The following is a 12,726-nucleotide window of genomic DNA, read 5'->3' on the forward strand; positions in this document are numbered from 1 at the left end:
GGCCCGTCTAGATCGTCGAGTGGAATAGTGAAAGTCATGCGGAAGGATAACTGCTCCGGGACGGCCACTTCAACAAAAGACCCGTCCTGCGCAGTGACCCTGACCATAGTCGGAGGTAGCGAGTCGGCAGAAGTTGGAACGTTAGTCGTGAGAGAAGAAATAGGAGTCGGCGGCTGCGGAATCGAAGAAGTGGCACCCGTGGAAGGTCTCCAGGAGGCAGGCCGAGGAGCCTTCTTCTTACCCTCCCTCTCAGGCTTTGACCGCTTAGAAGGTAGAGGGCGTCGAGGCGACCCGAAGTCTATCCGTTTTCCCTTCAGGGGTGAGCGACCCATGATTAGTCAATGGGAGGACGAGAGAATGAAGAAGCTAAGTGGCTATTTATAGGATTCCCCAGGAAAAGGAAGAATCTAAACGCTTCCGGCGAATCAGGTAAGATAGCAGAAAATCAGGACGTTATTTGGACAATTAAAGAGAGAAGATTTGCTGATTAAGAGGGAGGGAAGTTACTACTTTCCCACACCCGAGTTAGAGGACCGGGTATGAGAAAGTGAGGGACTAGTTGATGGGGTGAGGACCCCGGCCCAAGAAGGTAGGCCTAAGAAAAGAGGCTCAGAACGGAAGAAGGCCCAGAATGGGTAGATAGCAGCCCAGAAAGTGAGGGTATGGGTCAGTGGTAAGGCCCGGTGTAGGCCTGGGCCGAGTCCAGGAGTCGGCCCAGGCCCCGGCTAAGGAGGATACTCGGCTTAGAGCCGTTGGGAAGCATTCATTACGGCATTCAAAGGCTCGGCCAAGCGAACCGTTAGAGAAGCCCAAGGAGCCGTTGGCCGACCCGGTAACGGGCATCCAACGGCCCCGAGGTATAATTAGACTTAAAAGCAGTCTTCAATGTACATCAACTCGGAGGAGGGATGAGTCTACTATATAAAGGCCCCTCCACCCTTGTAAACGGGGCAAGTCCATGCCAAGAGAATAAAGAAACACGTTCACTACAACTACTTATATACCTCCCTGGGCCCAGAAACCCTAAAACCAACAATAATATATAACCGCTGTATATACCTTAATTTATTGTTTTTTTTTTTTTTTCTAAATTGAAGTATATACGGCAGTTATACAATTAACGGCCGTATATACTATATATAATTTTAAAATTTTAAAATATTTATAGTATATATGATAGTTATAAGTATAACCGCGGTGTGTGTGTGTGTGTGTGTGTGTGTGTGTGTGTGTGTGTGTGTGTGTGTGTGTGTGTGTGTGTGTGTGTGTGTGTGTGTGTATATATATATATATATATATATATATATATACACGGCGGTTATTGAATACCGTTTTTGTATTAGTGATTGCGTGTCACACTGACAAAAACGAACAGGAATATCACCATAGTGAAATCTTTGCCTTGGGAAGTTTGTAGATAAACTTTTTTGGCATTCTAGTTGATTATCTCACATTTTGATCGGAGATTGGGGATAACAAAAACCTAATTTGAAGAAAAACGTGTGTAGGCTACTAAAAGAGAGATTAAATTAGAGTGCAAAACTTGAATTACCCATTTTACTCTTCATTTTAATACGTACTTCACGTCAAAGTTAATGGATGACCATTTTGACTTAAAATTCAAAAGTCAAAAGACCACTTTGAGTACAATTAAAAGTCAAGAAATCAATTTAAGAAAAGACCATAGTCGGATGATATTTTGAAAATTAACTATTACAAGCTTCGATTCATGATCTCTCTTATATAGTTTACTGTTTCTTAAAAATTACCTGTCTAATGCATATATTTTTGGACAAATGCGATATCATTAAAAATGAAGTTCAATCCTATAAATATTGCTGTTCTTGAGCTCTAGCACTGATTTTGAAGAGTTGTTATATCATGGACCAGAGACCATCTTATATTATTGATCTAGTACAAGAATTATGTGTCTGTAATTAATATATTATGTAGATTCAATTAATAAATTAAGTTATGTGTTGTAAATAAATTGAAACCACATAATATGTTGTTAGCTGCAAACATATAATATGTTAGCTACTCATTATGTGTCAGCATTTAACATATTATGTATATGTAGTTATCATATGATGTGTCTTTAATTTATTTACCTGCACAAATACATACATAATAGTAACTGTAATTCTGTAAATACATAATTTGAATATGATTATGGTTTAATTGAGTTGGAAAATACTTGGTGTACTCCAATTTTAAACTCCCAACTTGTACTCCCTCTCACATGCTCTTGATGTAGACATTTGTCTGTGGACCCACATGATAGAAAATAACCAATCCTGGTTTGCCACCTCATGAAGTATAAATGAGGGAGTAGAATTTTGGGAGTCTATGTAGTAGAACTCAATTGAGTTACCATGATTTACATCCTTCCAGATGCTCTGTCGGGTCGGGGTGTGGGGTCCCTTGGAGTTGGCAAATTATGCTATGGACCCGTGTCCACCATGTGAATGGTGGACAATGGTGGACACGCTGTACATTCATAATTTCTATATTGTACATTCATAATTTCTAAACTGTAGATTCATAAAATTTATAATGTAGATTCATAATTTCTATACTGCACATTCATAATTTATGTACTGTAGATTCATAATTTCTGTAATGTAGATTCATAATTTCTAAACTGTATAGTTATCAAATTATGAACACATAATTATCAAATTATAAATTTACAATACAGAAATTATGAATATGCAGTATAGAAATTATGAATCTACAATATAAAAAATTATGAATCTACAGTGTGTCCACCATGCACATGGTGAACACGGGTCCAGGACATAACATTTCCTTGGGGTTGGGATTTAACCTTTAGAAGAATAATTTGAATATGATTTTAAACCAGAATTAATAATGTAAGCAGGACACTAATTCATGATATAATTTGCGACATTTCAGTCCATGGGTAAATATGGGCTCGTCAAAAGCCTACAAAATCAGAAAATATGGGCCGATCAAATGGAGGAATAATAAGGCCCGTATTGGGCAGAAATGGCATTGTACAGTTTTTACTAAAATAAAAAGTATAGTCTGTAATAAGAAGAAACCAAATCCTAAGGACCTCGCTGACTGACCCCCATCACTCCACACTGGCCTCTTGATCGCCGCCGGCGATGGTCGCCGTTCACGTCATGAAACCTCTAAGCCTTTGTTTCCAGATCCTCCTTCTCCTCCTACTCGCAGTTTCCGTCTTCTCCTGGAAGAAAGAAGAATTCCGGAACTGCAATCAGACTCCCTTCTGTAAACGCGCCCGTTCCCGCAAGCCCGGGACGTGTAATTTACGCGCCTCCTATGTCTCCGTATCCGACGGAGATCTGGTCGCCAAGCTCCTCCCCAAAGAAGGGAGCTCAGAGAGCGAAGATCCAGTCAAGCCGCTCCTTCTCTCTATCTCTGTGTACCAAGATGGCATAATGAGGCTGAAGATCGACGAGGACCCGAGTTTGGACCCGCCCAAGAAGAGGTTCGAAGTGCCTGATGTGATAGTGGATGAGTTTTCAAGCAAAAAGCTTTGGTTAAAGAGACTTAAGGAAGAGACGTTGGATGGAGATTCGTCCGCTTCATCTGTGATTTATTTGAGTGATGAGTACGAGGGAGTGCTGAGGCACGACCCTTTCGAGGTTTTCGTGAGGGAGAAGGGTAGTGGGAAGAGAGTAGTTTCCATAAACTCGAATGGATTGTTTGATTTCGAGCAGCTGAGGAAGAAGCAGGAAGGGGATGATTGGGAGGAAAGGTTTCGAAGCCACACTGATTCAAGGCCATACGGCCCTCAATCGATCAGCTTCGATGTGTCATTTTACGGAGCAGATCATGTTTATGGCATTCCGGAGCACGCTTCAAGTCTTGCTCTGAAGCCCACCAGAGGGCCTGGGGTGGAGGAATTCTCCGAACCCTATAGGCTCTTCAACCTGGATGTGTTTGAGTACATCACAGATTCCCCATTTGGGCTTTACGGATCAATTCCTTTTATGACTTCACACGGGAAAGCTAGGGGGACATCCGGGTTTTTCTGGCTCAACAGTGCTGAGATGCAGATTGATGTATTGAGCTCTGGTTGGAATACAGATGAGTCTTCAAAACTAATGCTGCCATCGGACAAGGAAAGAATCGATACTTTGTGGATGAGTGAGGCTGGCATTGTGGATGCATTCTTCTTCGTTGGCCCGGGGCCAAAAGATGTTGCTAGGCAGTACGGTAGCGTGACTGGAACACCCTCAATGCCACCCCTATTTGCAATAGCTTACCACCAATGCAGATGGAATTACAGGGACGAGGAGGATGTTTATCATGTTGATTCAAAATTCGATGAGCACGATATCCCCTATGATGTTTTGTGGCTTGATGTTGAGCATACAGATGGGAAACGCTACTTTACATGGGATAGGATGCTATTTCCTAACCCAGAAGAAATGCAGGAGAAGTTGGCTGCAAAGGGTAGGCATATGGTTACCATTGTGGATCCTCATATAAAGAGGGACGATTCTTACCACATACACAAGGAGGCTTCTGAGAAAGGGTATTATGTTAAGGATGCAACTGGTAGGGATTATGATGGCTGGTGTTGGCCCGGTTCCTCCTCGTACACTGACCTGTTGAATCCCGAGGTTAGGTCCTGGTGGGCTGACAAATATTCACTTAACAACTATGTTGGTTCAACTCCACACTTGCACATCTGGAATGACATGAATGAGCCTTCTGTCTTTAATGGCCCTGAGGTATGCAATTTCAGTTATTGTTTTTCCATTGCTTTGTTTCTTTTGCATATTTGCATAACACTAACCACCTATTCAAACTCATGTTTTGACTATCAAATTTTGCCCAAGCATTGATTAGTATAATTTAGTGTGTCACTATATTGCATTCTAGGTATTGAGGTCTGGGAAATCAAATACCAGTATTTGGTCTTGAATACTTGCTGAAGCAAATGAGTGAGAAGAAAGAAGGATTAAACGTTCCTTTAAGGAATGATACCATTTTTATTAATCAATATGAATAATGATTGGCAATTGATTACCCTTGATCCATGACACTATGCATGCATTGTTTGGAGGAATTTAGTTTAAAAGCGTTAATATCTGAGGCAATGTGTACATATATTGGAATGGAATCTGCCAGAATGTTAAAATCTCCTCCACTTTCATGCTATTTTACTATTGAGGAGAGGGGGCTATTTTCAAAATTCAAAGTATGAGTACTTTCATTCCAACTTTGTTATTCAAGCTCTTGGAGAGTCTATGGGTTGTGCTGTTCAAGATTAATTTCATATTTTCTCTTAGTTCTTATTAATTTATCAATTTATTGCATTGCTGTTGACATGCACATGCTAAATCAGAAATGTCTTGAAAGTTACTCTATGTATCTTGATTACTCTTTTATCTTTATGTAAGTTAAATCACAACTTAGAAAGCTTTTAAGCTGAAAACCTTAGCACAACTTGTAGAACCTATTATCCTACATTTCGGTGTGCCCTTGAAACAATATTTGCTGTTTATATTAGACAGACCTTTCATAAGAAACTTGTTTGCTTAAAGTTCAAGTGTATTCCACAATTACTACCTTGTTGGTATCATCCTTGCAATTCTTTTTATCCTGTACATTTATTATTCCTTTTTCTACCAGGTCAGCATGCCAAGAGATGTTTTACATCTTGGAGGCGTTGAGCACAGGGAGTTGCACAATGTATATGGTTTATACTTTCAGATGGCAACAGCAGATGGACTTGTTAAGCGAGGAGATGGGAAAGATAGACCTTTTGTATTGGCAAGGGCTCATTTTGCTGGAAGTCAAAGATATGGAGCAATTTGGACTGGAGATAATTCAGCTGACTGGGATCACTTGAGGATTTCTGTACCGATGGTTTTAACTCATGGCTTAGCTGCAATATCATTCACAGGTTTGTAAGTTTTCTTTTTGTCTTCTACACTTCTATTATACCTAGCTAAAATTTGTTTGACTCCAAGAGAATATGTACTCCTAGGTGCTGATGTTGGTGGATTTTTTGGCAATCCTGAACCGGAGTTATTAGTCCGTTGGTATCAACTGGGTGCCTACTATCCATTCTTTAGAGGCCATGCCCACCATGACACTAAAAGGCGAGAACCATGGTTATTTGGGTAAGATAATTTCAGTCCTAAATCCTAATCATTGTTGCAAAAATCGCGCCTAGGCGCCGATTAATTGGCTAGGCGGCGGCCAGCCTCCTAGAAAATCATCGGAATTGGTGATTTATGCGGCTGGCCGCCTAGGCGCGGCAGACTAGGCGGCCGGCAATTAGCTATTATTCCTTCTCTTTTTTTTTTTTTTTTTTAAATTTTAAATGTGTTATTTCTCTCAAAACGATGTCTTTTTTTGGAAAAAAAAAATCCTAAATCTTTCAAATCGGTCGCAAACCCAAAAAATGTAAAACGAAAAAAAAATAATCAAAATCTTCTACTTTAATATTGATACTTTGTGAGTTGTGACTTTGTGGAATTGTGTTTTGATTCTTTAATTTTTTATACAATTTACAATTCTATTTGTTTTTTAGGTTAATATTTAATATTTTAGTATTAAATATTAAAGTATTAAATAGTTTATAATTATCAAATTAAAAAATAAAATAAAATTAATCGGCGCCTAGGCACCCTAGGCACTAGGTGCCCCCGGGCGCCCGAGGAACGCCTAGCGGTTTTTGCAACCTTGGGCCTAATAATGCAAAGACATGTATTTTATTCCTTGTCATATGGAGATTGAAGACAGTTAACCTGTTTTGAGCAAAATCCTACCGCTCGTCTAAAATTTTCCACCTATGACGATATCATTCTTTAGTTTAGATGTGTAAAAATTTTATTTTATAGTGAAAGCAATATGAATATTAACCATTGAACCTATAACTTTAGTCAAAATATTAACTGTCACTGCCCAAGATTGTTGGTATGAAGCTTTGCAATAATAACTGCATCTATTGTGGTCCTAGTATTCTTTACATTGTTCTAGGTCTCCTTTAAAATTGCAATTGCTTGCTCTCTCTTAAAATACTTACTAACATTTGCTTAGGTATCCATTTATGTGAAGCTTTAGTTTTGATTGGCTTCTATATTCATTTCAGAGAACGGAACACTGAACTTATGAGGGAAGCCATACATGTTCGCTACATGTATCTCCCTTATTTCTACACACTTTTTAGAGAGGCAAACACCAGTGGCATTCCAGTTGCACGCCCACTTTGGATGGAGTTCCCTGGTGATGAAAAAACTTTTACCAATGATGAGGCCTTAATGATTGGAAATAGTCTTCTTGTCCAAGGAATTTACACTGAGGTGATGTGTTAGTAGAGAACTATCTATTTTCTATTTCTTCAGGATCTTATTTTTTTTGTCAATGCAACACATGACCAAATATTTGAAATCTTTTTTTAACAGAGAGCTAAGCATGTATCTGTGTATCTTCCTGGGGACCAATCTTGGTATGATCTTAGAAGTGGAACTGCATATAAAGGGGGTCTGACACACAAACTCGAGGCTTTGGAAGAGAGTATACCAGCTTTCCAAAGGGCTGGAACCATCATACCAAGAAAAGATCGCTTTCGTAGAAGCTCTACACAGATGGAGAATGACCCTTACACCCTGGTAATGCTCCTGAACAAAATAATTATTATCAGATACTACTGAATTTTGTGAACATGCTTGTATTATTTTTATTCACCATTCTGATACTGTGCTCATACATTAAAATATGAATCTTCCCTTGCTCTAGTTCCTGAGCAGATTTCACTAACAATTTGAAGGAATTAAGAAAGCTTGATTTATGTAGTTGTCAAGTGCACACCTTTAACCAGTAGGTCATATATTCTAGCTTTAGAAACAACTCCAGAAACAGGCATAAGGTTGCATAAATCTACTTTTCTCCCCACCTGGTCTGTACATGATGCAAGAACCTTGCACAGCAAGTCCAACCTTTATGATGATAATAATGAATGATAATTTCACAAAAGAAAGCTCAACAAATAAGTCTTGAGGAAGCTTACTATGGGATAGTGCTGGCAAAGATAGTTGTAACACTAGATAACGTAAGCAGGTGTGAATTGAGTGGCATTTTGGTCTTGTTTCGGATCTTGCATATTTTGGGGGAAAAAAGTAGTTATAAAAGAGAAGGAAAAGTGAAAATTTTCTGCAATATGGTTCCCTTTCTTAGCTGCAGTTTCAGTCTGATGGCGTTTACAATCTTGTGCTCTACTTGTATTAGATTGTAGAAAATACTGTTATTGTTAAGAGTTAAGATTTAAATAACTAATGCTAGCTAGGGTGCTGCAGGTTATTGCTCTTAATAGTTCCCAGGCTGCTGAAGGCGAGCTCTATATCGACGATGGGAGGAGCTTCGATTTCAAACAAGGAGCCTACATCCATCGCCGCTTCATATTCTCCGCTGGAACTCTCACATCCTTGAACCTGAAACCATCTTCTGGGAGTAAGAAATTTTCATCAGATTGCACAGTGGAGAGGATAATTCTGTTGGGATTATCTGAGGGACCAAAGTCTGCCCTGGTCGAGCCGGGGAACAACAAAGTGGAGGTCGAAAAAGGGCCGCTGCTTCTCCGAGAGAGCCAAGGGCCGTCTGTGCTAACTATACGGAAGCCAAATGTGCGAGTAGGCGATGATTGGTCGATAAAGATTTTGTAAGAATTGGCTGATTTAACATGCAGCAGCTGGATAATTAATTTTACACTTGGGTGAAGAACTGATGTAATTGGTGATGGTAGGAATGCGACGTTGAGAAATGCTTATTAATAATAGGAAGGAATTTTAAATAGAAAAAATCCATCCATTATTAGCTTTATGAATTTTCCTAGAAAGTTCATTTTTCTTGACATTTTCAAATATGAAAATTTTAGAGAAAGTGATACTTTTAAATAGGAGTGAGCGGGACGGATTTGGAGTGAATCCGAACCTAATCTGTTGGATTTGAGAAATTCCATTTGTGTCCATGAGGTGTTCGGATCCAATCTAATCTGATTCATTAGCAGGTTGTTTGATTGCAGTTGCAGGGGCGGAAATAATTCTAATTATGTAGGAAAGGAAAGAATAAAGTAAAAATTTAAATTTTATTGTTTGGTAGACAGAAATAGAATTATTTAGAATTTCAATTATAGTACTTGGTATATATAAGAATTTAAAGGGAATAAGTAGTATAAATATCAAAATGCTTATGTAATTGCAATTCTTTGGAAAAGGTGTAGGATTAGGGGTGTTAGCGAACAGAGCTTACGGTAAACTATTCGTGTTCGTGTTTGCTAAGCGTTCGTTTATGTTCGTTTGTGAAGGTAAACGAACATTAACAAACAAAATTTAGAGCTCGGTTAATAAACGAACAGAGCTTGAACAGTTGTAAGCTCGTTTGCTAAGAGATCGTGAACAAGCTTGTTTGTGTTCGTTTACTAATGTTCGTGAACAAGCTCGTTTAATAATGTTTGTGAACAAGCTCGTTTGTGTTCGTTTAATAATGTTCGCGAACATATATTATATTATATTATATTAGTTTTGAAGTTGTGTTGTTTGTTTGATTATTGTTCGTGAACGTATATTATTTATTGTTCACGAACAAATTGTGATCATGAACATGTGAATGTGTTTGTTTATTAAGTATTCATGAACGTAAATGAATATGTTCATGAACGTGCTGGTTAATGAACATGTTTGTGAACGTGTTTGTTAACGTTAACGAACACGTTTGCGAACGTGTTCACGAACATTAACAAACACGTTCGCGAACATGTTCGTTAACGTTAACGAACATGTTCGTAAACATGTTCGCGAACGTTAACAAACGCTAACGAACGCTTAACAAACGAACACGAACAGGATTTTCAAAAACCTTAACAAACGAACACGAACACTCCAAATTCCTTAACAAACGAACACGAACAACCTCCGTTCGTTTATGTTCGGTTCGTTAACAGCCCTATGTAGGATTATTAGGGAAGGCAATTTGGTCATCACACTCAAAACTTTCTTCACTTGTATTATGAAATTGCAATTCCTAGGGAGGTGGGATTTGCAATTCTCAAATTTGAGGAATTGAAATTCTATAGAATTACAATTCCTCTCAACTAAACTTTAGAAATTTTTCACTTCTTGAAATTAAGTGAGAAAGTAATTGCAATTTTTCTTTACAAAACAAATCATAATAGTGGACTTTGTGAATTGGATGTGGATCGAATGTCGATTTTTAAGTCTAACTTGAAGTAGTGTTTATTATGCATGTGATTGTAACGTCATGAAAAATACCAAAAAGACAGAATTTGAATTCAGAAAAGGGCAATTGCTTGAGAACAAAAAGTTAGAATTTGACAAAGGACAACTGCAGAATTTGGAAAAGGAAAATTGAGAAGTAGAGATTTAAAAACTCTAGCTAAGTATACAAAAATTATAAATATGTTATGTTATAAATAATATACTTATTGTGGACATTATTATCCATGTTGTAACAGTCATATTGTAACTGATGTACTTATTCATATTTAGTACATATTTATGCTTACCTTGTATATATATATATTGCCATAAGAATGAATAAGACATGGGCATTCTCTCTCCATTCTCTGGTCTCCCTTCTTCTCCGATTCTTGTCTTCTTTTTTACTTTAACACGTTATCGGCACTTTGCTCTACATCATGGTGAACCAGAGACAAGGGAGATATTCTGGGGAACGTGATCTAAATCGCGTTTGAGACATCATGTCTAACTTGCGCAATCAGAGTTGGTGAACCCCAACGTTTTCCTATTTCGCTTCTGCGCATGATTGACCTCCGACTGCTGGTATGGAGGATCAGACGTCACAGACTTATTTCTGTTTGCTTCGGCTGGCGAAAGGGGAGAATTTTGGCGTTTTTGTCTTTTGGCCGTTTTTTACCAAAATTTCCAGTGCCGGCAATTTCCGTTTCGACGATCTGATCAGATCACCTTTCTCGCCTCATTGAGGCGATCATGGAGGATGGACGAGATGGCACGGCTGTTCTATGCAGTCCGTTCAGACGATCGACACCCCCCCCCCTAGATCGATCGCATGCCTCGACGGTTTTTTTTCGAAAAAAATCGCAGACGCGACGTCGGCCTTTAGGATCGTCGATCATCGCCGATCAAAAAGCTGATTCAACCTTCACGTATATCTGCCTCCTGATTGCTCATCCGTTCAAAGTTGCAACAGATCTGTAGGTGGTGCCTTGTGATCGCAAACAACAATATGGAGATCAACACTCATCCCCAAAACTCTAGCAGCCAGTCGTGAGAGACCTGGAGCTGGGCGATGACCGTCCACGACCTTCCAGAACCTTAGTCCGGCCGCAGCATCATGATCTCCATCCTCAAACTGGTGATCGTCGGTCATCTGTGAAGTCTCGCATTCCGACCCAGTTTTGTCGTTGGAGGCTTTACCAGCGACTGATGCTATAACAAATCAAGAGGTTGAGAAATAATAGGACCAAATAATCCAAGGTATGCAGCTAGCAGTCTGAGATGCATTGCGTTTGCCCGTACACAGGTTCCACCTTCTCAACTCATAAGGCTATCCAGTTCTCCTAACTTGAGTACTTAATATGATATTTATCCCTATAATCTTTGCTCCTGTCATATATTTGACTATTTTTTTTTGCCCCATAGTTTGTCTTGCATGATCATAGCAAGTACCATAATATTGAACTCAAGTATTACCACTGGTTGCCATATGCTATATTTCAATTTATTGTTAGATTAAAAGGTTCAGTTTGTTTGAAACTGGTTTTCTTCAATGAGAAAACGTAAGGTGGTATATAGTTGGGACTTGAACATGAGGTTTTATGTTATCTCAAGAATTTCTTGGGAAAGATGCCTATCTTCATAACTGTAGCCAATGCTAAGAATGGAATAAGCATTCTGAATGAGGATTCCATAATTGTGGCTCTTTATATAAGATTCGAATTATATCATTATTGAGTCCATGAGCCACAAGTGTGTTGTCTCTTTATGGAGTCTTATGAATACTCATAATGGATTGGAGATAGCTTCTGGGATCAGGGTCATGTTTAACTCTCATAAATGCCTGTTAGTTTGCATACTGTTGGCTCTCTTTCTAACTCTATGCATGCATGTCTCTATGTGTGTCTCTATCTATAAGAGATATACTTCAATAATATTATATTGTGCTATACGCATAACTCTTGTAATTTTGTCTAGAAATGGCACAAAATGACAAAACTTCCTTGTCAACTTGGGTTACACATGTCCCTAATCTTACACAAGTTGGCGATATTAGTCCAGTTGCTAGTGGCTAAGATGATTAGGGAATTGAAATGCATATATAATCTTAAGCCTTGAATCTTGAATATCTCAAATGTGAGTATTTGAACACAATAAAATAGTACATGATATTTATGTATTTATGTGTTGCAAATAGTGTGCAACTGTTAGTCTTTTATGACTTAATCTTCAGAATTTTACGTTCAATCTTCCAGATTGATTCAAGTAAATGTACTTCCCGTCTCCCCCTGAAGATAACAATCTTCAAGTTTTACATATATCTCAAAATTTGAAGAGATGGATTGGACAAATCTTCTGGATTGTCACTAGAGTAGTGTACAATAATCTTATGGCTCTTCTAGAGCTCATATAACATTTGTGCAACACAAGTGTTATTGTCCTCATTTTGAACATTTAGGGAAATTCATTGTATAACCAGTTTGGACTTGGCATTGCCGGG

General features: G+C 38.6%; 1 protein-coding gene across 1 annotated transcript; it reads left to right on the forward strand.

Moving 5' to 3' along the window:
• Nucleotides 1–3,051: 3,051 nt before the first annotated feature.
• LOC109179484 (probable glucan 1,3-alpha-glucosidase) lies at nucleotides 3,052–8,908 on the forward strand. Its single transcript, XM_019328979.1, has 6 exons — nucleotides 3,052–4,733; nucleotides 5,638–5,911; nucleotides 5,996–6,131; nucleotides 7,106–7,316; nucleotides 7,419–7,625; nucleotides 8,310–8,908. The coding sequence occupies exons 1-6, from the start codon at nucleotides 3,135–3,137 to the stop codon at nucleotides 8,673–8,675; spliced, it is 2,793 nt and encodes a 930-aa protein (XP_019184524.1). The 5' UTR covers nucleotides 3,052–3,134; the 3' UTR covers nucleotides 8,676–8,908.
• The last annotated feature ends 3,818 nt before the right edge of the window (nucleotides 8,909–12,726 follow it).

This window comes from Ipomoea nil, unplaced genomic scaffold (assembly GCF_001879475.1).
Source record: "Ipomoea nil cultivar Tokyo-kokei standard unplaced genomic scaffold, Asagao_1.1 scaffold0925, whole genome shotgun sequence".
In the NCBI taxonomy this organism is placed as follows: domain Eukaryota; kingdom Viridiplantae; phylum Streptophyta; class Magnoliopsida; order Solanales; family Convolvulaceae; genus Ipomoea; species Ipomoea nil.

What these genes read in the sequence shown, in the direction of transcription:
- LOC109179484 (XM_019328979.1), top strand. Translation starts at nt 3,135, where the DNA reads ATGGTCGCCGTTCACGTCATGAAACCTCTAAGCCTTTGTTTCCAGATC. An exon ending in CTGTCTTTAATGGCCCTGAG is followed by an intron (nt 4,734 to 5,637) that starts GTATGCAATTTC and finishes TTTTTCTACCAG; the next exon opens with GTCAGCATGCCAAGAGATGT. An exon ending in AGCTGCAATATCATTCACAG is followed by an intron (nt 5,912 to 5,995) that starts GTTTGTAAGTTT and finishes ATGTACTCCTAG; the next exon opens with GTGCTGATGTTGGTGGATTT.